The following is a 23567-nucleotide window of genomic DNA, read 5'->3' as shown; positions in this document are numbered from 1 at the left end:
GTCCACCTGACTATATAAGCTCCGACCCAGCCCCAACCGATCAATCCGGTCTTCCAAACTACAATTTCAACATGGTTTCCAAAGTGGCTCTCCTTCTGGCCGTCCTGGCCTGCAGCCAGTACCTGGCCCATGGCGTGTACGTCGTCTCCAAGGCCGAGTGGGGCGGTCGTGGCCCCAAGTGGACTGTGGCCCTGGGCAACTACCTCAACTACGCCATCATCCACCACACCGCCGGTGCCTACTGTGAGACCCGCGCCCAGTGCAACTCCGTCCTCCAGAGCGTACAGAGCTACCACATGGACTCCCTGGGCTGGCCCGACATTGGCTACAACTTCCTGATCGGAGGAGACGGTAACGTGTACGAAGGTCGTGGCTGGAACAACATGGGCGCCCACGCCGCCGAGTGGAACCCCTACAGCATTGGCATCAGCTTCCTGGGCAACTTCAACTGGGACACCTTGGAGCCCAACATGATCTCCGCTGCCCAGCAGCTCCTCCAGGATGCCGTCAACCGTGGCCAGCTGAGCTCCGGATACGTCCTCTATGGCCATCGCCAGGTCAGCGCCACCGAGTGCCCTGGAACCCATATCTGGAACGAGATCCGCGGCTGGTCCCACTGGTCCGCTTAAATCCAAACTCTCTCACTTCCACAAAAAATAAACGAGCAAAATTGAAAGAAGCTTAATTTTTTCTTTGAATACTATTAATTTTATTTGAGAAACGTATAAAAATGTTAAAATTTAGTTGGTGCCTTCCAAGGGCAGGAATTCATCGTCCCCGAAATCGTGGATGAGCTCGAATTCGACGCAAACCATGTACACATTGTAGAGGACAAACAGACTCAGCATGAAGATGCCAGCAGAACGGCGGGCACTAAAGTTAAAGGTCACACTCCACCAGAAGGTGCAGACAATTGTTATGATTAGAAATATGTACATATTTTCACCCTGTTCGCCCATCAGGTTGGACCCAACTTGATAATAGCCAATGTTCCAGGTCTTTTGACTTCGTATTAGCATCTCGACTCCTATTGTAACCACAACAGCTAAGGAATATGATCTTAATTGATAGCAATTTATGGGAATAGCTTAAAATTCAACTACATACTAAACATTCCTCCACCTATTACAGCTCCAAATGCCATTTTTCCATAGCCCTGCTTCGCAAGGTGGGCATATGCCAGGATGTCGGCTAGCACAGCGGAAATGGTTGAAAAGGTTATAGTCATAAAGTTGGACGACAAATTAAATACAACACCGATTATCGAAACGAGGACTTCCATCTCGCAGGAACAAATCAACACGACAATCAAAACGCTAAACAAAGTCAGAACACTGAAGACCTAAAAAATAGATACAGATTCCAAAATAATAGGGCTTTTATGAGGGTCCTCCAACTTACAATATGATAGGGCGGCGGGATATCTGTGCGTGAATGGTAAAATATAGCCAAAGCCAATGGAATGGTTATGAACAATGTTGAAACGGCAAATGAATACCTAACTTGCAGATGAAAGTTATTGAATGTTCCAGAAACCATGGCTATAAGGGGAAAATACATATAATATTATTGGATTATTAGAATATTAAAGGAATACCCACTTTCAACGAGCACAGATGCCACAAAAGGATTTAAGACGATTTGCAAGCAATTAAGCATTTTGGACCATCCATGCTTGATCGACTCATAGCTTACTTTGGGAATCAGCATAAGAAGGAAGAGAACTATGGGACTCCTTAAAATATATACTGCACGCCAAAACGTCCCATTTAATTCCCACTTCTCCTTGTCAATGGGATTGATGGACTGAAGGAATTCCTCGAAAAGAAAGAGATTCTTGGGATTGGCCTTGTTATAAAGCGCATTTCTGTTTGAATTTACATCGACTTTCCTGCGATGATACAGAGCCTTTGGAGTAATAAATAAACCAGTTCTCCAAGGGGACTTGTAGGATTCATGGACTTTGATGTCGTCTTCTTCCTCGAGCTTGTTCAATAAACGAATCTTTTTCATCAGTTCTTCGTCCAATCGATGGTTAACTGGGTTAAGCCCTTTGCTTAATATAGAAATCTCAGAACGAAGTTCTAAATTCATAAATTAAAAAATAAATCACAAAATCTAAATATTTAAAACTTACTTCTGATAGTATGTCGCAATAGGATTAAATCTATTATATTTATAGCAATATAGAGGGGATAAATACTCAGCAGTACTATAAACCAAAGAAAAACCACCTTTAGCATTAATTAACTTAAATATTTAATTGACTTACTGGCACCCTGAATCCAAGATGCGAAATCTGTGCGGATTATAAAATATCGGGACAATTCAATGGCTAACAATAAAAACAGGAGATCTCGAACGACGTGGCATCCATTCATTGTAAATGGTCGAATGAAACAGATAGTTCCACCACTCAAAAGGATAATGGTCAAGACCTTGCTCATGACCGCATTCATGGTTGGTGCTGTACTCCGGGACGACGCAAAGTTGACCAACAGGTCGGGAGTGGAGTTACTAATGGCCACAAGAAGGACTCCTGCCATGTACTCATTCATGCGCAATTTTAGGGCGAATATTTTGAGAGTCGGACTATAACTGAAAGTAATGGCTATAATTTGTATTATATATTATTAATATACAGTTGGTTACTTACAACTCATTAATGGTCATATAAAGTATACAGAGAAATGCACCGTAGATTATTGCGAAAAGTAGCATCACACAAAACTCGGTGAACTCGTGTTTGATGGTAAAGGTGCAATACATTATCTCGAAGTAGTTGAAAAAGTTACTGAACTTCTTGCAATCAGTCACTTTTCTCGCCATATGACAGCGATTTCTGTAAGACAGCTTCATGGAGGTAATACAGCTAGCCTGGGAGCTATATCTATTAAATCAATCATTCCGAAAATAAATTCTCTCACTCACATTATCCAAGAAGCGTTCAAATTGGTATGCAAAGTCATGATTGGATTCGAGTTGACGGACCATTTTGGGGCCTAACGAGTAATGTTTTGTGTATTATTGTTTTGATATAACATATATGTATATAGACTGACGGGAATAGTACGACTAACTTAAACTAATCTAAAAAAAAAAACAAAAGTGCAGTGCCTTTCATATTTTCGCAAGTATTGATTAGTATATCAGGCACTTTGTAAAGAGACTCTCCTGTAAACGGAAATGAATAGCAAGACTGTAACTCTAGCCTTATCTGCCCATCCCGACTGATAAGGACCCAACTGAATGTATATGGAATAAATCAAAATCACCAGATTGTGACGAGGCTTCTTGGAGGTGCTTCCCCTAATACGAATCTGAGTATGTGCCTCGATTTGGGCTGTAAATCAGTCGTCACGACCGATAAGATGGCGAACACTCCACCGATCCCTGCCCACCTGACTATATAAGCTCGGACCCGGCCCAAACCGATCAATCCAGTGATCCAAACTACAATTTCAACATGGTTTCCAAAGTGGCTCTCCTTCTCGCCGTCCTGGCCTACAGCCAGTACCTGGCCCAGGGCGTGTACGTCGTCTCCAAGGCCGAGTGGGGCGGTCGTGGCCCCAAGTGGACTGTTGCCCTGGGCAACTACCTCAACTACGCCATCATCCACCACACCGCCGGTGCCTACTGCGAGACCCGCGCCCAGTGCAACTCCGTCCTCCAGAGCGTCCAGAGCTACCACATGGACTCCCTGGGCTGGCCCGACATTGGCTACAACTTCCTGATCGGTGGAGACGGTAACGTGTACGAGGGTCGTGGCTGGAACAACATGGGTGCCCATGCCGCCGAGTGGAACCCCTACAGCATTGGCATCAGCTTCCTGGGCAACTTCAACTGGGACACCCTTGAGCCCAACATGATCTCCGCCGCCCAGCAGCTCCTCCAGGATGCCGTCAACCGTGGCCAGCTGAGCTCCGGATACGTCCTCTATGGCCATCGCCAGGTCAGCGCCACCGAGTGCCCTGGAACCCACATTTGGAACGAGATCCGCGGCTGGTCCCACTGGTCTGCTTAAATGTTTAGTCTGAAAAAAAATCATTAAAAATAATCATGAAAAATAAGTAACTTGATTGAGTTTTTTAGAGTTTGTTAAAAAAGTTTCAGAGCATAAGAAAACCCCTTCTTAGCTTAGGTATCCTGTCAAAGTCGAAAATTAACTTTTTCATATTTATAGAAGACGTGGAATACGTGTCTGCACAAAGTTTTGTGATAAACTTGACACATTTTAGTACTTTTCTGAATGGTAATTTCTAAAGGGAAAATATAGAGAGTGATAGCCGATTGCAGTACAGTTTTTGTAGCAAAAAAATTAACTTCCATGACTGAACTGAGCGGCTAAAGGACTGGCAACATTAAATAAATCCCCCAAAAAAATGAAAAGCCAAATGAAAGTTTGGAATTGCTCGTTGACCAAAGTGAACTATTTGAAACTTCCAACCGCAGTCTCATTAACGACATCCTTGTTAACAAAGTATTTCTGAATGAGTTGCAGTCGCATTTGTGTTTTCGGCTTAATAACTTGCTTAAGCTTTCAGGTTGAAGATTCGTCCTTTTATCCTGACAAGAAAAAACCACTTGGATGGATGGACAGAGAAGGTTGACAAACTGTTTGGACTTTGAGTTTATTTTTAAAGTATTTTAGGTTAGCTTTTGGCAGGTTTAAATTACCAAAATTCTTATCAAAAAGCTTTCTATAAATAATCATATTTTTTTATTCCAGCCCTGGCTATATTTAGTTCCGCTTTTCTTTATCAATAAGCTTACCAAATCTTTTTTTTTCTCCTACGTCATTTTGTGAAGGAACTCTAAAAAAACCAAAATATTGACTATTGATCAGTAATCTAATCGAAATTTGGCCACATAAATATTTTTATGCCACGCTTTGATTCGTATCAGCAATTAATTTCTTTATTATTTTTTTTAAAACAACCGTAAATTAGGGGGAAATCCTCATATCAAGGATGATAACAAAAATAAAAAATGGCGGAGTTAAATTTATAAATAAGGCGTTATTGAAGTCGTATGATGCTTTGATACCGTGGTGTGGAACTCAGACTTTATGAGATTAAACAGAACAAAGCCTTGATTACTCACTAAATTATTCAATTTAATTTTAAACAAATTATAGCAATGTATTCTAGAATACCTCTATAAATTCTATAAAGCTTTGTTCGAAAAGCTTTTAAATTCGCAAGCCTTTATGGCTAAAGGGTATGACATGGATAAAAGTTATTGACATTCCTGTTGCTATAAAGCTTTGGAGTCTCCAAAAGGAAATGGACATTTTCGAAAGGTTTTTCTATACATATTTTAAATGAATTAAGCTTAGCCTAAAGCTTCGGGTATAGTCTATTTAATTTCCTATAACTTTAGAGTTTTAAGTATAATTTCGTTTTATAGTAAAATTCCCTTTTAAGTATTTAAGAGATAACTCGAAAATAAAATCAAAAGTTAGGATTCCTGATGTAGCTGTTAAACGATAATAAAGTGTCTATCAGTTTCGGGCAATCTAAGAACTGGAAATTCAAGCCCCCCACCAAGAGATACTTTGATAGCCCTAAGGTGGGAAATATTTATGGTCCTCCTTTCGGACAAATTAATTAATGCCACTTGGTCTGATTAGAGCAGTGATTGGGGACGTCGTCATCGCCATATCAGGATCTTGCCCAGATAGCCCCCTCCCTATCATATGAAAGCACACGACCTGACCGCTGCATCGCCTTGGAGCGATAAGCCCGGACTGCGGGTATAAAAGGCGCTAACCGAGCCCAGAACCAACAAAACAATCGATCCGCAACATGGCCAACAAAGTCCTCGTCCTTCTCGCTGTGCTCTTCTGCGCCCAGGCCGTTCTCGGCGTGACCATCATCTCCAAGTCGGAGTGGGGCGGTCGCTCGGCCACCAGCAAGACCACCCTGGCTAGCTCCCTGAGCTACGCTGTGATCCACCACACCGCCGGTAACTACTGCTCCACCAAGGCCGCCTGCATTACCCAGCTGAAGAACATCCAGAGCTACCACATGGACTCCTTGGGCTGGGCCGATATTGGCTACAACTTCCTGATCGGCGGCGATGGCAACGTGTACGAGGGTCGCGGCTGGAACGTGATGGGTGCCCATGCCACCAACTGGAACTCCAAGTCCATTGGCATCTCCTTCCTGGGCAACTACAACACCAACACCCTGACCTCCGCCCAGATCAGTGCCGCCAAGGGTCTGCTCTCCGACGCCGTTAGCCGTGGCCAGATCATCTCCGGATACACCCTGTACGGACATCGCCAGGTCGGTTCCACCGAGTGCCCCGGCACCAACATCTGGAATGAGATCCGTACCTGGTCCAACTGGAAGGCCTAAATGCTTTCAAGAAGTGTCTTTTTAAAAATCATAAATCTTTAATTGCGCTTCAATGAAATCTTAAAAATACAAAATCACACACAGAGTAATTCAAGCTTGATTTTTGTTTTCTTACGAGGGAGTCCCCGACTCGAAGGCCCTGGTGATTAAAGCTCAGGGGGATTAACAGCTAGACTTTATTTATTCATTAATTAAAGGGGCTTTCAAAGCATATCAGCTGAGATGACTGCCAGGAGCGGAGTATCCCAGTTTTAATCCAAAATAAAATCATAAATCCAAGTAATTAAGTTAAATATAAACTAATATTTATTCGAATATCTCTGCATATTTAGTATACAGTATACATTTAGATAATGTACATACACAAAACACTGCTTTTTGTTGCTGGTATTAATACACAGTAGTAAAATACATTGATATATATATCATCATAATTACGGATTATGTATGCCTGTGCTCAGTATTCAGTACTATGTATTCAATATGCATAGAGTCTTACGTAGAGTCTTAACTTAAAACATTGAACTTCCATTCCGTTCGTAGAGGTGCTTGCCAAGCCAGCGACACACTCCGGTCGGTAACAAATACATGGGCCTCAACTATGCAATAGTCTCGAGCTAACTCAGGCTAAACGAAAAGTTTGTGTCTTATAGATTGTTGCAGCTAATTTCGGGTCAGATCCGGCCGAAAAGGAATTGAAGCTTTTCTAGCCAGCATCGCCAACTCTATTTGGTTTTGTTCAGTTTTTCGTTCACTCAATGAGCAGCAACCAGGCAGGGCATCTTAATTGTACGTTAAGTTAAACAACAATAATGAGCGACGACTAAAAGCGGAAACTAGTTTGGATTTTGCCTTTCTAAACACAACACTACTCAATACGTTTATGCATCTATATAGACCGCGTATGTGTGCCTGGGAATGATAGTTACGGGGAGGACGAGTGTAAGAAACCAGACCAAATGGGCAAGAAAGGGATCCGGAGAGAGGTGGTGCACGACTGCCTGCCTGTGATGATCACAACCCACCAGGCATGACAGGGGGGAACAAACTAGCTGCAACCACAACTTAGACCTGGCTTTCGTCGCGTCCGCCGAGCACCTGACCCGGAATGTTTGACTCGCGATGCATCGGCGACTGAGAGGGGACCTGCACCTGAGCATCAGCCACATCGTTGTAGGGCGGTGGCGGCGGTATACCTCCGATCACCTCCATGCCCGCGTCAATGACTTCCAAGTCCTCCTCCTCGTTGTCCAACCCCTCGTCGATATTAACATTCACGGCGGCGTCGCTACGTCGCATCGGCGGCGTGTTGGCGTTCACGTGCATTGTGTTGTTGTTGTTCGGTATATCGTTGTTGTTGTCCAGGTTGGCATCAGTGTTGGAGGCAGCATTGGCTGTAGCTGTTCCAGCAAGGGCCACAAAAAGAGGAGCCACTGCCTGAGCGGCCTCAGTGCCACCAGCCTCTGCACCTTGGTCCTCCTGGTAATTGGACATGGCCACTTGGTAAGACGGCGGTGGTGCTTGTTTCAGATACTGAGCGATGGCATCATCATAATTGGGCAGCAACGTGGAGTAGGCACGCTCCTCGCCACCGAAAGATCCGCCCACGTTGTGTACTCCAGTCGGGGGCTCCAAGAAGGGGAACAGGGTGCGAACATGCTGCTGGCGCAGGGTCAAGTACTTGTAGCAACGCCAGACGATGCCAATGCAGTAGGCCTTAAGGAAAACAATGCAGACGAAGACGACAAGAACCACAACAACCAATTCCTCGGGCGGCAGCTCCAGAAGCTTCTCGCGCCAGGGCAAGCGGTGCGACTCGGAGATCATGCGGTGAATAGCCTGAAGGTAGCACAAGTATCCAGCAGCAGTAAGGCTAAAGAACAAGATGTATTAAGGATTAATATAATATTCTTAGGTTGAGATGTTGCTACACTTACGTTGTAATGGCAAAATCAAACAGCTGAAGACAGAAAAACGGTAGCAAGTGTGAGGGCTTTCCCTTAATGGCTCCGTAGATCATCATTAGGGTTATGGCTATCATGCAAGTGCAAACCAAGCCGCCCATGTCAAAGTTTTCTGCAAATTAAAGAGTAAGTTAGAAATCTTGCCTAAGAAAGAGGTATGTTGGAGTCTCACGGTAACGATTACGGTAGTTGAAGGAGTGATCGCGGTAGGCGTAGGGGGGATCCACCTTGCTGAGCGGCGTGGGCAGGGCCGGAGCGCTGAGATCCACTGTAGAGTCGTGGCTACCACCCTCTAGCTCGTCCATCATCTCGGGATATCGCCAAATAACTGCCAGGACGCTCAAAGCCAAGATGTTCAAAAACTGAAAGAAGAAACAATGAGGAATAGGAATATAGGTATAATTTCTGTCTAGGATATAGCTTATAGAACGATTTCACATATATCAGCAGACACCCCAATCAGCTATCTCAATTGTTTCAAGCAATTATTAGGTTTCTTTGTTTTTCGAGGACCACTTGGACTCCACAATCTGAAAGCCATTATCTATTCTATTAATTTTCGTTTATAATTCGAAAGTCAGAGTTCATATCGAAATATATATATTTTTTTGAGTAACCAACATCATTAGCAAATCAACAAAACTAATCACTATCTTGGCCACGTTCCGAATCGTCTGGCTTTGGTTGGCAATTTAGACACACATCGCTGGCACTTGTTAGCTCGTAGGATTGCCAGTAGTCACGGTGCTGGCACTGCACATAGTTCAAATACTCCACGAATGTCTCGAACGAAAATTGTACCGAATGCTTGCAGTTCAAACGGTGGTGGTGACGACAGTTACGATCGTAAATCCAGGTCCTTTGCTTCGGCGGCCTACCGCCAGTCTTCTGGAGATGCTGCTTAAAGGCCTCCCGATCATCGCAATAGAATATTCGCTCGGTAGTGTAGGCAATGCCGTCATGGAGTCCTTTTCGTACCAGGGGATGGGACAGGATTCTTTGCACTTCCACCGCCTCATTGTCCGTCTGCTGCAGTCGGATTAGCACCCAGGGTTGAATTAATCCAAAACGAATAAAGGATGCTACCCTTGCGATGCTTCCCTCGCGCTTTGGCCACTCATGGTTTAACCAGCGCACAGCCACCATGAAAACTTCCAATTCTGAATTCACGGCCACCCGATCGGATGCTAGAAGTTTACACAGTGGTTTGAGGAGAAGCCCTAAGAACTCATTTGACGCCACGAAGGTTAAAAAAAACAATGAAATACGCTGTAACATTTGCTCATGGTTGAAGTCCAGTTTGAGCTCCTTCGCCTCCAAGTACAGCAGCGCGGCAGATGCCTCTTTTAGGTTATTGGTCAAGCAAGATTCGCATTGGGCGATCAGCTGTGGAATTTTCAGGAAATGTGACGCCTGCAGCACCTCCAAGAGCCCGTCCCGCGGCAAGGCCGGTTCTGTATCGATCATCCACTCGTAGAGAACGCCAAAGGCGCGCGGAGTTACCATTTCACCAGGCAACTCAATAGTCATTTCGTTGCCGATATCTCGAAACATGCCAGAATAGCACTGAAGAATCAGAAGTTGTACAGGAAAATTATGTTCATCGATGATCACTATGGAGTTTGTCTGCACTCCGTCTCGCGCTAGCCCCACAATTCCGTCGTAGAGATTGGCCTTCTCGGGAAAGAATTTGCGGTGTTCCGGCGACTTCCAGGTGTCCGGTACTTTGTGTCCTATCGAGAACAATGGTCGCTCCCTCAGTTTGCAGCCATCATCAACCTCATCCACCAAATTACCCAACTCGGAGGAGGAACAGCTCCGATTTGAAGTTGGTCTGATGTATAGACGTTTTAGTTCTTTTTGCTCTGATGGTTTCTCCACTTTAGACTCGGTGGAGCTTGCAACTAGACCCTTTAGCTCCTCTTGGGGAATGGCCCTGCTTGTAGATTGTAGACTCATAAGCTCTGTATTCTTCGATGGATGCACTTTAGCAGAATGTTCTTCGGTCGGCATATACTCGAGCTCCATATTCTTCGAATGGTCGTCCCCTAGGGAGCTCAAGGAGGAACTAGCATATAGATCATACACCTTCTCTTTCTCGGAAAGCTCCTCAACCTCATGGGAATCAGCTGGACTTTCAAATAGACCCTTTAGCTCAGTTTTCTCCATCTTTTGAGACTTACCCATCTTTTTGAAGAACCCCTTAAGCTGCTTTTTCCCGGACTGCTCCCCTACTGGATAATTGGTCGACATACTCTTCTGCTCAGTGTCCTCCGAAGACTCGCCCTCTTTGGAGTCCCAGATGGGACTTTTGTATAGAACCTTTGCTTCCGTTGTCTCTCCAAGTTCCGCCTCTTGGCCCTCCGTGCCATCCTCGGAACAAACTTCTTCAGTTCCTGTCGTCTTACTTGCTTTGCTAACATCAGAGTCATCCAAGAAGTATCTTGGGTCAAACATACTGGAGTCGCCAGATCGAAACATTGCTTTGAAATAAATCGTAAACCTACACCGAAATGAAATTGGATTGAATGTGCCTGACCAGAAAACTATTGTATTTGATTCTGACTAAACTCGGAATGGAATGTCAACGGATATTATGTTTCTCTAGGATCACGAATGAAAATTCAAAGGCACCTTACTCCATTTGAAATCTATCCATCTAAAAGTCGTTCAAGTGCTTTTAGCAGGTGTGTCAGGCGGCTCATCGTGATAAGGTAAAAGCCGAAAACAGATAAGCGAGACCCACTTGATTTGATTTGCAACTGTTGGCTGATAGCTGACAGGTGAATTAACAATTCTCGAATTTATGGCGGACCCCATCAGAATGTTGCCCAAGAAGATATGCATACCCACTGGCAGGGTAAACGGTAAACTCTCGCTGGAGTCAATGTTTGCACATCATCCGTCAGGTACGTGTAGTTTATAAAAATAAATGAACAGCTCATGGAAATATCTTGTTGCTGTTTGCACAAATGGCCGTGCTTGGATATCCGATTTTGTGTCCAAGTATCTCGGGTTGATGGCTTTGTTTTGAACACACGCCTCGTCGACCTTTGATGCGGCATTTCATTTCACTATTTTTTCCTATTTTTCCCCCGAAGGAAATTGAATATGCGGCAGGCGGCATCTTATCTGCATAGCGGAATGTATCAACAGCCAAACGTCATCATGGCGAATGAGTCAATCATCGTGGCCTTCGTACACCCGAAACTCGTTATCAGCTAAAATGCATTCGCGATTTTTCTGAAGGTGATAACTCCAGTGCTGCTCAAACTGTTATCATTGGGGTAGCGCATGTGACGTGCACGGTGGGTTCTGCCGCGAAACGTGACCTGACTGCCCATAAAGGCCCATTATCAAAACAAATGCATCACAAATGAAATAAGAAGATCAGCTACACTGGGAAAAATCTAAAAGTATTTGAGTAAAATATTAAGAATATTATTTAATAAAACTGAGCCACCCCTTTTTTTTCAAGTGTAGCAATTGCTTATGCAAAGTCATGAGCTTGTGAAAGGTTAGTTTTAGACAATGAAGCTTCCCCCAATGGTGAAACTTCCGCTCCACGAAAAAATTGTCATGCTTTGATCTTATTTTTACGCAAATTTGATCAAATGACGCACTACTTCGTCACGTACTGCCCCCCATTGACGTCACAATGGGGGAAAGTAAGTTGAAGTTTGGGAGCCACTGGCGGGTCACAGTTTTCGGGCGACTGGGCAATTGGGAAATTGATTTTTCCCCTTCGCCGACACTGAACAGGGTCAAATTTTTCGCACAGGCAATGCGAATTGCATGCGTGGGTGGCACTGCAAGTATTTGTGTATATCCGATGGCACACAGGTGTGTATACGTGGGTTCTCCTTTCAAAGGTCAAGGGGCAGACATAGGCATTCGGATTAGTAGTTTTGCTTACCAAGTGCCACAAGCCGATCATCAGGGTGGCGGTATGGACATGCAGGCCAAAGCAGCAGGTAAACTCCTTCAGGTGACGAAGGTTGCTGCTGGTGGAAGCGGCATTGTTGTTGCCATTGTTGTTGTTGGCGGCGGCGGTTGTGCCGTGGTGCTGGTTGCGTTGCGGACCCATTTTTAAGTGGATCCTGAACATTGCTCGCCCCACAAACTGTGAAAGAGAACGAAGGCAATAGAGAGTTCAGAGCATTTCATTAATTGTGTTTATTTCTGTGCCCCATCATACACGCACACACACACATACACCCGCGCAATCAAATCAAGTAACCGTGTGTGTATTTGTTATTGTGTGCCACTTTTCACGGTTCCCTTGAAAATTTTCCATCCAACACTTTACGCAATTGATTTGCCAATTTCGTTTGATTCACTTATTTTCCTACCTCGGGTCTCTGAAATAATGCAACTCGAGCAAACTTTCAATTCGATTTGTGTCCAATTTTGGTGTATTCAATTTTATTTAACTGCTGCGCAGCGATGAAAATTAGTGGTGGATAAACATCGATATCTACATCGATGACATCGATAGTTAGCGAAGCAACATCGAGGTTTTTGCCAACTATTGCGCAGACATTGAGTGTACAATAATACTCATTATATATAAATAAATATAAAACAAAATTAATTACATAATATCAACAGCTTATTTATTATAAATTTAAAAAAAAAGCACTGGACGCTCTAGACTAGAAGACCCCCAAAACATGGCAAAGCAATACATTGTTTGGTTACATCGCTATTATTGCTAAAGAGTGCCCAATCTTCGTCCTATGCCAGCCCTTTTTCAAAATGTTTATATTTTTCAGATACATTTTCAAAAAAATCAAATTTTTCTGTTCATATCAAAAAATGTTCTAGAAAAAAGCGGAAATGACATCACTGCTTCTCGGTACTTTCCAACACTACTGAACTGTGTTTGTTTTTGCTCATGTTGGAAGGGAAGGAAACTGCATACAAACAGAAAACAGAGAGACTCGGGAATGAACTGAACTCTTGGGCTCGCACGCCTACTACGGACCATAATCAGTGCTTATATTTATTTATCGGCTAAATAGTGAACGTGAAGTGTAATTGCAGTTATATAAAAATTAGCGTAACGGTAACTGCACATTTACAGTAAGTTCCGTTTATCAGTTCTGTACGGTGTGCTCTCAAGTTTTCTCTTTGTTGCTCACACCCCTGCTGCATTTCCCAACTACGTCACACCGAATTCACTTTTGTTTGCTATTTATAGACTTTGATTAACTGCACTCTGCACATTTACGAAAATTGGGATAAAGAGAATTAGACAGTGATGGTGGTGCGGTGGTTTCTCGTGGTGGTTAGATTTCATATCACGATGTGCGGTTTTACGTTATCAGCGCCAAACAACAGCTAGTCGTAAATGTTGTGCGAATCAACAATGTTTTTGCCAATCGGACAGGGCCTAGTGGCCCACACAGCTGTTTTGGGGGGTCATAAATAATGTACCCTCCACACATCTTCGTTTTTGGACGCTACCAACCTTCTAGCTGCGGTGGCGCCGTTATCTAAACGGCTGGAAGTGCCCGTGCCCTACGCGTTAAGACGCGAGTTCGAATCTCCGCCCATGCTTGTTGGCTTCTTTCGACGATTACCCACGTTATTTAGCCGTTAACTCCTTGGGCAACATTAACTTTTTATTTTTATTTATTTTATTTTTTTTGTTTATAATCTTTAGTTTTATTTTCAAGTGAAGAACCATGATTTTCTTTATTTAAACCATAAATTTCTCTATTTCGACCTGGAAAAAATCGAGTTATATTTAGAGAGGCGACGTTATTTTAGGGCTCCTTTGGCCTCCCCACCCTGCAGAGCACTGGCTCTCCGCCCGTCGTTTCGTACTCTCTCCGAATTTAAGTGATGACGTAATTTGAAGCGCTGCAATCCTCCGTCTTGTTATGGTCTTATAAGAAATACATGCTCCGGGAACCGGTTTTGGATAGTTTACTTTTGTTTTCGGAACTGCGCCGCACCAAAACAAACTCGCCATCTGCTGGCGAACAACCCTCCCACCCCACACTTAACCCACCGCCCAACCACTTTTCCAAGATGGGTTCGAGATTCAATCATTGGACGATTATAGAGCCAGGTTGTCTCGTCGTCGTCGTCCATATCAATGAGAGTCGTCGAGGTGTTGAAAGCACAGCAACATCGCTAATGTGCGTTCGTTTGTTTATTTATGGCCAGCAGCAGCATGAGTTGCTTCCGCTGCGGCCTTGACATGGTTACAACATTCGTCCAGCTCCAGTAATTGTCCGCCGCCAAGCACGAATGCTTCGAATGGGTATGGAATCGCTCTCGTTTGATCTTGTTCTAATTATAGAACCTGCCCCCCTTACAAATGTTTTTGGAAGTACAGTGGAGTTCGTGTGTTTAAGACCACTTCTTTATGGCTTTCATTTCTTATCTATTGGTATCTCAAACTTGATAAAATACCTACTTACATAGCTAATAATTCACCCAATCTATTTACCCATCATGTCCCATTCCTTCTCAGAAATGGAAATCAAGGAATACCCAACAAAAATATCAAATATTTCATGTCTAATGGCTCCCCCCTTTCGCGTGGGATTTTATTACCACTGTTGTAGGGCTCTATAGCACGCGGCCAAGATGCGCGGCCGGTGACATCATCATTACAGAGCGGTATAGTCATTAATGATTGGATGCGTTTTCCGTCTGTATAGAGAGCCCAAGCTCTATGGGGTTGGGGTATTATTTGTGACCACCCACGCGAACTGTCACCCACCCGGATAGGTTACAGGGACTGGCGTTACAGTTTGGCGGAACGAAAGTGGGTCAACCGGTTGGGTATCAACACGCAACCTGTCAGATCGATAATCCACGACCCAGATCCCTTACAAAAATATGTAAACAAACAAATGCCAACATATTTCAAATGTGCGTACTTGGGTTCTTTTCAGAGTGGGAATTCGTGTACCAGCGCTGAGCCATGGGTCAGATCATGGGATCCATGCAGAGCAACGTAGCCGACGTTTTTAGTGGCCGGCGGAAGCGAAGGCGCAGCACAGACTCCTCGCCAGGGGCGGATGACCAGGCCCTACAGGACGCCACTGTGCCCAAAAAGTGAGTAGTTTCCATGGATACCCTATAGCCATTTCTAAATGGGATCTTATTCCGTAGGAAAAAGCTGCTAACCACCACCCAGTACATATACAAAGCCCTGTTCAAGGAGCAGCAGAACTCGGACGTGGCTGTCATGGCTCTGGACAAGGTGTGGCACTTGCACAAGGTGTACCTGAGCCAGAGTCCCTACTTCTATACCATGTTCAATGGTACGTGGCGGGAGGCACAGCAAAACTTTGTTCAGATAACGATCCTCGACGATCGAATAACCGTGGCCAGTCTGGACGCCGTCTTTGGATCGATGTACTCCGATGAGATAGAAATAGAACCGGCGGACGTCATTCCGGTCTTGGCGACGGCGACGCTCTTCCATCTGGACGGCATTATAGACAAGTGCTCCGAGGTTATGGTAGACTCCATAAGCCCGGAGACAGCCATCCAGTACTATGAGGCTGCCTGCCAATACGGAGTCGTTGGCGTTAAGAAATCCACCTTCCAGTGGTTCCAAATCAACCTGCTGAGTATATATAGCAAATTCCCCAACCTCCTAAGGCAGATCTCCATCGAGTTGATGAGCGCTCTGACAGCCAGCCACGATCTGTATGTGATGCAAACAGAGTTCTCGTTGTATACACTTCTACGCACATGGATGTTTCTGCGGATACATCCCGACTATGACCCCGAAGACCCGGTGCAGCGGGCCGAGGCACTCAAAACACAGGAGCGGTTAGCAAACGCCGGTGTGGAAACGCACACGCCCAGTGTGGACGTGGTACAGTGGACGTATTTTACTAACCGCATGGAGGAGCGGTCGTTCCTGGCAACGCCAGAGGGCCAGCCGTACATTCGTGTCTTTCAGAGGCTCCGCACCCAGTACCTGACGAACCACTACATGGATTTGAAGATCATATACAATGACAACATAATACCCAAAGAGTGGCTCTATCGTCACATTCACAGCCATTGGGAGGCGTTGCTGCGGATTGATCACGGGCAGGAGGATTGGTAAGACTACTGAGTTACTGTATTCATCATGAACTATACCATTGTCTTTCCTAAAATGTAGCAGTCCGACGCAGTTGGACGACGAGCAGTTCTTCGAAAATTGCATGCGGTGTGGGCGCCTCTTGCTCGAGCCTGGCTACCAAAAATGGCGCTGGACAGGCTTCAACTTTGGCATGGATCTCATCTTGATAATGGACTCGCGCAGGCTCAATATTCGTCGCCACCACAGGCACGAACACGAAAGGGTGCTGAGCCTGCAGACGCGGAGAAAGTTCATGGTTCGGACCACGGTGACCTCGATCAATGCCCGCCGTCAGCCTGTGTTCACACAGACCTCCGAGATTTGCACCCTGAGCCTGGAGAAGAACGAGGAGGTGCCGCTAATGGTGCTCGATCCAAAGTTGGTGCACCCGCTCCTAATTTCCATCAACATGTTGGTGGTGAATCCGCCGAATCAAAGCTTCAAGGAGGTTGTGCCGTATACCGAGGATGGGACAACGTCTCTGTCTGATCCGATTTCGGAAATTGGTGCCGACTGCGAAAGACCACTCACGCCAGCCAGTGCCGACGACTCGGCAGTCTTTATTGGCGACTCTGGACCATCGACGCCGTCATCGCCTGCTGCGCGGCCGCGAATCGCCTGGTCGGCCAGCGATGCGAACGCCATTTGCGGCGACCGGGCGTGCTGAGCGCGCTCCTCCAGCTGTCCACCCAGTTGTCCACCCAACCAAGCACTACCAGTACCACCACTTTTTGTTCATTAACTCGTTAACGTTGTTTTCGGGAATCGATGTAGTTTTTAATTGTAAATTCTTTTATCGCCATTGCGATTGGCACTCCATCGGATGCCGGTTCAATCAATCCAATCAGCATAATTGTACATTCATCACTAGCGTATCAGAGATCGTCTGGTATGCGCAAATCTATATATTTTTGTATATCGTTTACATCATTATTATATTGTAATAATGGCCAACCAAGGACTATCAATTTTTTTAGAGTAAGAGCACACTCTAGTGCCCTCGCACACGTACGTACGTAGATGTTGCATAACGTAGGTTTTAAAGATTCGGCGTCTAAAGATGTGATTGTTATGTTTAAGTAACAAGTAACGTGGCAAAGTAACTAAAATAAGAGCGTATTCGGAAAATGTTTGTTCAACGCATCTAACCAATTGTCCTAACACATTTTTACTCGCTTCATGTACGCACAGTAACCATTACCTTGAGTGATTTATTAAAGTTTACATCTAATTACAACTACTACGAATTTTTATTCGACTTCAAAATTGAACAGGTCTTGTAGTACACACTGTCGCCAGGACATTATGGCCTTCAGTACCACCCAACTGGACTGGCTTTGGTTCAGACCCTTGGCACACACATCTCGTAGTCTTTTCAGAACCCAATTTATCCTTTGGCTTCGCGTCCAGTACACGTAGCTGGACTTGCGGGCTGCTATCACATAGGGTTCCTTCTCCGCCGGGCTCATACACCTCCACACTGTGCCTGCCATGACAGACACCTCATTCGATGGCAGACCTCTCAGCCATTCCCTGTTGCACCTCCGGAAGTGTGTCAAAAACCTGAAGAAAGGGTTACGTCCGCCGCCTCTATAAACCTGTTCCCCAGCATCGCACAGTTGGGTCAGAGTTGCCTTGCAGATTCCTGCACTGGGCTTCCATCTCCTCCGACACTTGGTTTCAGCCCGTCCCATTTTGGTCTAAAATTTTGACTAGATACCCCAACAATTGCGTATACATATATATTATATTTGTATAACAATTAATGCAAAGTACATATGCCGGGTATTTTAACAATTCAATTGTTTGCAATTAACAACGAAAAATTTAATAAAATTTATCTAACTCCCATATACACACCAAACAAATTCGCTTTCGGATTATAAATATACATTGATTCCGTACAGAATAATACCATTTAGTAATAAAAGAGTTCGGGGAAGTTCGTCTCGTAGATGGGCTTCTCGTTGCTCGCCTGCAGTTGAGCCGCCTTATTGTCGCTCTGCGTGATTTGTCGTTCCACGGCCAGGGAATTGAAAAGCTCGTTTAGACGATTCTGGATGAGATCGTGCTGGAAACAGATGAAGAGGAGCATTAATTTTTACATAACGATAGTAGTTTGAGTTTCAATAACTCACCTTGGGTTCAGTGCGTCTCATCAGATCATCGAATTCGCCTTCTCGGAAGTTCCGAACAATCTGCATTTGACGTTCTCGCTGCTCCCTCTTGGCGGCCTCCGTGGGTTCTGCCAGAGCCCGCTTCATAGCCTCAAAGTTGAACTCCGGTGCTAGAAGCTTCTTGCAGACACCTGGTGAACTGCTCACGCTGTCCACGTCCCCATTGTAGACGGTGAGGTCTGCAGAGCTGTTTCGCTGCGTTAGCTGGGTGCTGACGGACTCTACCCATGAGTGGCGGTGACCCGGGTGGTCCGTCTGGTTAAGAGTGTACGGAGTGCCAGTATTTAGGCGTTGGGCATCCATGCCCGCGTTCTGCAAGCACTCTCCCAACGCTAGTTTATCGATGGCCAGGTGTGGCAGGGCCAGGTTCAGGTTCTTGCCAGACATTTTCTTGGGTTCCAGCAGAGGTGGTAGGTAGTGGGTGGCTTCCTCGCGCCGCGCGTCCACTATTTTCTGGGCGTAGTCAAGGAGGTTGTTAATACCACTTACTCGCGAAATGAGCACCAACAGGGAAATGGATATGGCGTGCAAATTGCATTTATGCACATTTCCCAGGGTGTCCACAGTGCTCGCCACCTGCTGAATGCTGAAAGGGAACATAAAGTAAAGGTTAGATTTTATTGCTCCCCAATGTAAGTTGGATGACTCACCCCAGAATGAATAGCAGGAATTCCTGTACTGTTTCGTTGCAGGACATCTCGACGATGAGCAGGGCGGCGGTGTTGAAGCTGGAGGTCAGAGCATCAACACGATCCGATAGGGCCATGCTGTCGATGAGCGCCTGCATGATGTTAGCTCCGTATTTGTGCGTGAAGATTATGTCGGAGCGGGATGGCGGTTCCTGAGACAGCGCCGGATAGGGCTTCACTGAGACGCTGCTGAGCACCTGTTCGTTCTGGTGGCGGTCGAGCAGAGCCTGGAAGATCTGCATTACAACCATTCGAGTGGGATCGTGAGGGGCCCGTGCCATCTTCAGCAGTGGCTGCAGGAAAGAGGCTGGGAACGCCTTCTCAAACGACACAGTGCTGTACTGGGTGCCAACTTTGAGCAGCGACTTGAGCAGTATATTCTGGAGCATCTGATCGCCTCGACTTTTCTTCGAAAGATCGGGCACCGTGTTCATGATGAACAGCATGATTTCGATCTTTTGATAGTCCGGATGGTGGTTGGCGAACTCTCCCAAAGCATTGATCAGCGCCTCCTGGTACTGCGACTCCTCCGGCGTTATCTCGGTGGTGGTGCTGACGCTGGTCCGCAGATGGGTCAGCAGGTTATTGATGATGTCTAGGGCGGATGGTCCAACACTTTCGCCCGCCGCTATGGCGATAATCTTCGACAGCACAACCGCCAGCGATGTACGTGTTTTGGGCGAAGACTTGAAGTTGCTATCAAGATGCTGCATCAGCGTCTCCACCACAGTGTACGAGTACTGAGGCTGGATGGAGATCATAACAATACGGAATGTATGAATCGCAAAAGTGTTCGGCACCCATAGCTCATGACGGTCCAAATGACTGTTGATAAGAAGGGGGTGATTAACTGATTAGAGTCTGTGGGGAATGCATCCGCGTAAGTCACTTACGTCAGCAACGGCTTGAGAACACTTCGAATGTGTCCAAAGGAGGCGCGACCCACCAGTTCTCGGAGTACTTCCTCGGCCAGTGCCGGCGGCGTTACATTGGTGGCGTCTTCAACGGGAGTGAGATCGCCCGACTGCGTTGGGAAACAAAAATCTCATTAGTTTTTACTGGAACATTAAGGGGTGAGGCTCTAATCAACATTCACTATGCTTATATAATGGTAAAATTCGAATCATTACCGCCAGTAAATTTTTCTTCACGAACATAACGTTTACACAAAACTGTTTGGTTATTGTTGTGTGTTGGTTGTGTTGTGGTTAGTTTGGGTTTGGTTTGCATTAACAAATACACGAAAACGAAATGCAAAATACATCGAAATTAGTTCAGTAATCAGCCAATGGGACAGACATTTCCTATCGGTTTGGCGAGTCCCAACCCTCGCACTACGAACCTGCATATTAAACAGCAGCGATGGCACAATCTTCTCCATGTGCTGGGCCTCCCAAATGTTCTCCACCAGGTCGTCGGAGACGGTTTTGCGGATGACTCCTTGCAGGCCCTTGATTCCAGCTAGTCTCAGGCTATCCCGTAAACTGGCCGCGTCGCTGTGGCACATCGACGAAAACTTCGAGATGAAGAAGTCGTACCGACGATGGTATGAAGGGGTGTCCTCATTGATGTTGGCGAACTTTACAAACTGAAAGGTCAGGATGGTAAGAGAAGCTTCTTTTTGCTGTCATGAGCAGTCACTTACCGAATTGGTTGCCATTATCTTCAGGTTTGGGTTTGAGTCCTCCAGCAGCTTCTGTACCATGCGCAGAAACGACTCCACGAAAAGGTTGAGAGTGGTCTGGGCATGACAGGCCTGGAGCAGCAGGTCCATGGCCTCCATAGCAATTTCAGCCAGCCTGTGGGTATTTAGAATTTAGTAAAGATCAAAGTTTATCCATAGGAAACTCACTTGTAACGCTTTCGGTTAATGTCCTTGGTGGCCTTCTGGTACAAGTATTCGCCAATTCGATCCAGCTTGTCTGGTGAGCTGAGCGAATAGAAGGTAAGCTTCTCCATGTTCGACTTAACCAGACCATCCTCTGGATTAACGGGAAAGATGTTGTCGACCAGGCGCTTGTAGCGCGGCCTCAGGGCCGAGCAGCACCCACAGCAGCCTAGAACGGCACAAGGAAAGGCACAGCGATTAGAGGGATTTGGCAGGCAGACCCGGAGGCAGCGGTACGTGAACATGGTGCCGCCTCTCTCGCCGACGGAGTGGTGAGCTTGTGAAAATCGCTCAGGTCGTGTGGGTGCGACCACCATTTTCCGCTTAATCTTATCGCGATAATTGCTCCGCGGACCATAGTTTTGCTGTTCGGATTGCCCTTAGTCGCGTGTCCGTCTCCCCCCTTTGCAACTGTGCATATGTGTGCCAAGCTGAGTGATTGGACTGCTCATCGTTTCCGCACTTCCTCCTTCCTGCCCAGCCCCTAAAAACTTTACTCCATCGATTTGAAAGGTGTCGTCATTCCTCGCCAATAGCTTGGATATTATTTGTGTGTTGGTGTCGAGGTCAATTCGCTCAATGGTCCGTGGCACGGAACGCTCCAGTCCCAATATCACCTGCCCCCCAAAACGCTTACCAGGCATGACGGCGTCCGCTGCTAACACGTAATTTGTTTCTCGGGGCCGTTATCACGGCATAAGATAAATAAAACGCTTCAACTTTATCGTGATACAAGGAAACTTTGTCTAGTGCTGCCAGATATTGATTCGGTGTATGGCGTTGCCTAATTGGCCGGGCAACTGACAGTCTGGCAACGCCGCGCAGACTATTCCTGCATGAATCAGGCATGAGGGAACTGGGCATGATTCCGTTTATTTTTTAAAGCTTTATTTTTTAAACTTATTTGAGTAAAATTAAAATTCCAATTAAAAATTAAAATTTGTCTCTAAAATAAATTGGTAGAGATGGTGTAGATGACTAAGTAACACCATTAGGACTTAATAAATTATAAATATTCCTTATCCAAACACTTTACATTTTAGTTTTAAATATAATTTTTACTAAAAACACAATTATTTTTCCTTAACTAAGCTATATTTTTATAGGATTCTCGTATACTTACAACTTGGATCCGTGCATCTTTGCACGAAACTGTCAAAGAACTCGGGTAATTCTGGCGGCTCGAAGCAGCAACGTATCAGGGCCATTTTAAATGTTATTTTTGCCAAAAGAAATTGGCATACTCTCCGTGAGGACGTTGACCATGAACTTTAGTTATTTTTAGCGCGAAATGTTGTCCTTTTTTTAGCTGCTATTTGTTGTTGCTCCGGGTCAGCTGATGTCCCGACTAACGGGAGCAAAGCTCGGATTCGCTCGCAATGGAGCTTTCTATAATGGGTAGCTTATATCACAGGTTTTGTTTGGCCAAATAATGCCATTTTCACATTTTTAGCTGACACTCTGTAATGAATACTAATTCAACGCGTAATTCGAGTTTCCTAAGTTGCCTACTTTTATTAATAATACTGCAAATACTTTGGCCAACAAAAATTGATCAATTAAGGATGAAAATTTGTGATAACAAAAACTTAAACCGCACACAGCGAGAACAACAAACTGAATGGAAAATGTGTGTTTTTCGCACAAAAGCTTAGCACACTTTTGAGGCTTCGCATTGGCCTACGACCCGAAGGTGGCTTCCCGAACGACCCGAGCTTCCAAGCCAAGAGCAGGTGGTATGGCCACCACCAAATGGCGGACCTGTTCGCAGTGCCTACTGCTCCAGTGAACCAACCATTGGCCGCAGGAAGGCATCAGCCAAGAACCTGGACTAGTCCTGCAGTAGCAGCTCTCGGAATTCGACTGGAGTGCAAAAGGGCAAAGGATCGCGGCTGGGCAACGCAACAAGACCTTTAATCTCTCTATGAAACGTTGTTTACAATGGAATTTATTAATTAAATGAGTCATTAAGGGGGTCAATCATCCCTACCTTTGTTCCAATGAAATGCAATTACAAATAATAGTTTTCCTTGTTTGGTTACTTAACTATTTAATATTTTCCTTCCTGCCACCTGGCTGTTTATTTAAATTAAACCGTTTTATAACTGTCTCGCCAAAAGTTTTCCTCCCCCTTTTCCCCATCATTATGAAGCTTTAGGCCCATAATGGAGCTTTCGCTTATCAAAGTTTCTTAAATTGTTTTACAACACTTGAATTATATTCAACACCTTATAACCCCAAACTTCCAAAGGAAGGACTAATTAGCCGGTAAGTTATCATACGGGAATACTACCAAAAGAGTATAAGAGCCAAAGTTTTGCTGAACGCATCGCGGTTGGAATTAAGAATTGGTTTCGAAACCTCTACGTAGGGTGTTCCATGC

General features: G+C 45.3%; 9 protein-coding genes across 10 annotated transcripts; 4 read left to right on the top strand and 5 right to left on the bottom strand.

Annotated features, from left to right (window-relative positions):
- Nucleotides 1-27: 27 nt before the first annotated feature.
- LOC108131493 (Peptidoglycan recognition protein SC1a) lies at nt 28-685 on the top strand. The gene has a single exon (XM_017250392.3). The coding sequence runs from the start codon at nt 72-74 to the stop codon at nt 627-629; it is 558 nt and encodes a 185-aa protein (XP_017105881.2). The 5' UTR covers nt 28-71; the 3' UTR covers nt 630-685.
- Nucleotides 686-717: 32 nt separating this feature from the next.
- Nucleotides 718-3089, bottom strand: LOC108131425 (mitochondrial sodium/calcium exchanger protein). The gene is made up of 8 exons (XM_043210513.2): nt 2932-3089; nt 2657-2877; nt 2273-2598; nt 2138-2212; nt 1602-2084; nt 1402-1541; nt 1108-1342; nt 718-1045 (listed from the first exon to the last, which is right to left on the bottom strand). The coding sequence occupies exons 1-8, from the start codon at nt 2992-2994 to the stop codon at nt 741-743; spliced, it is 1848 nt and encodes a 615-aa protein (XP_043066448.1). The 5' UTR covers nt 2995-3089; the 3' UTR covers nt 718-740.
- A 355-nt stretch (nt 3090-3444) lies between these two features.
- Nucleotides 3445-4070, top strand: LOC108131486 (peptidoglycan-recognition protein SC1a/b). The gene has a single exon (XM_017250367.3). The coding sequence runs from the start codon at nt 3467-3469 to the stop codon at nt 4022-4024; it is 558 nt and encodes a 185-aa protein (XP_017105856.2). The 5' UTR covers nt 3445-3466; the 3' UTR covers nt 4025-4070.
- Nucleotides 4071-5775: 1705 nt separating this feature from the next.
- Nucleotides 5776-6445, top strand: PGRP-SC2 (Peptidoglycan recognition protein SC2). The gene has a single exon (XM_017250767.3). It carries the CDS (start codon nt 5808-5810, stop codon nt 6360-6362), a length of 555 nt encoding a protein of 184 aa, XP_017106256.1. The 5' UTR covers nt 5776-5807; the 3' UTR covers nt 6363-6445.
- A 200-nt stretch (nt 6446-6645) lies between these two features.
- On the bottom strand, nt 6646-12831 carry LOC108131728 (tetraspanning orphan receptor). Its single transcript, XM_017250766.3, has 5 exons — nt 12679-12831; nt 12243-12449; nt 8499-8688; nt 8300-8438; nt 6646-8235 (listed from the first exon to the last, which is right to left on the bottom strand). The coding sequence occupies exons 2-5, from the start codon at nt 12432-12434 to the stop codon at nt 7428-7430; spliced, it is 1329 nt and encodes a 442-aa protein (XP_017106255.2). The 5' UTR covers nt 12435-12449; nt 12679-12831; the 3' UTR covers nt 6646-7427.
- Nucleotides 8795-11496, bottom strand: LOC108131727 (uncharacterized). Its single transcript, XM_017250765.3, has 2 exons — nt 10510-11496; nt 8795-10455 (listed from the first exon to the last, which is right to left on the bottom strand). Exons 1-2 carry the CDS (start codon nt 10805-10807, stop codon nt 8969-8971), a joined length of 1785 nt encoding a protein of 594 aa, XP_017106254.2. The 5' UTR covers nt 10808-11496; the 3' UTR covers nt 8795-8968.
- Nucleotides 12832-13214: 383 nt separating the features above from the next.
- On the top strand, nt 13215-17667 carry gcl (germ cell-less). Its single transcript, XM_017250703.3, has 4 exons — nt 13215-13411; nt 15241-15403; nt 15461-16408; nt 16470-17667. The coding sequence occupies exons 2-4, from the start codon at nt 15270-15272 to the stop codon at nt 17095-17097; spliced, it is 1710 nt and encodes a 569-aa protein (XP_017106192.1). The 5' UTR covers nt 13215-13411; nt 15241-15269; the 3' UTR covers nt 17098-17667.
- On the bottom strand, nt 17662-18127 carry LOC108131688 (uncharacterized). The gene has a single exon (XM_017250704.3). It carries the CDS (start codon nt 18122-18124, stop codon nt 17681-17683), a length of 444 nt encoding a protein of 147 aa, XP_017106193.2. The 5' UTR covers nt 18125-18127; the 3' UTR covers nt 17662-17680.
- Nucleotides 18128-18158: 31 nt separating this feature from the next.
- stmA (Protein EFR3 homolog stmA) lies at nt 18159-22609 on the bottom strand. Of its 2 annotated transcripts, none has more exons than XM_017250701.3 (8): nt 22308-22609; nt 21149-21353; nt 20942-21095; nt 20639-20884; nt 20190-20320; nt 19258-20121; nt 18569-19193; nt 18159-18501 (listed from the first exon to the last, which is right to left on the bottom strand). In XM_017250701.3, exons 1-8 carry the CDS (start codon nt 22390-22392, stop codon nt 18349-18351), a joined length of 2463 nt encoding a protein of 820 aa, XP_017106190.2. In that variant the 5' UTR covers nt 22393-22609; the 3' UTR covers nt 18159-18348. The 2 variants fall into 2 exon arrangements, with proteins under 2 accessions (XP_017106190.2, XP_043066326.1); XM_043210391.2 differs by lacking the exon at nt 22308-22609 and adding an exon at nt 21822-21978.
- Nucleotides 22610-23567: the final 958 nt, after the last annotated feature.

Source organism: Drosophila bipectinata, chromosome 2R (genome assembly GCF_030179905.1).
Source record: "Drosophila bipectinata strain 14024-0381.07 chromosome 2R, DbipHiC1v2, whole genome shotgun sequence".
NCBI lineage: Eukaryota > Metazoa > Arthropoda > Insecta > Diptera > Drosophilidae > Drosophila > Drosophila bipectinata.
This window is presented reverse-complemented; position numbering and strand designations above follow the sequence as displayed.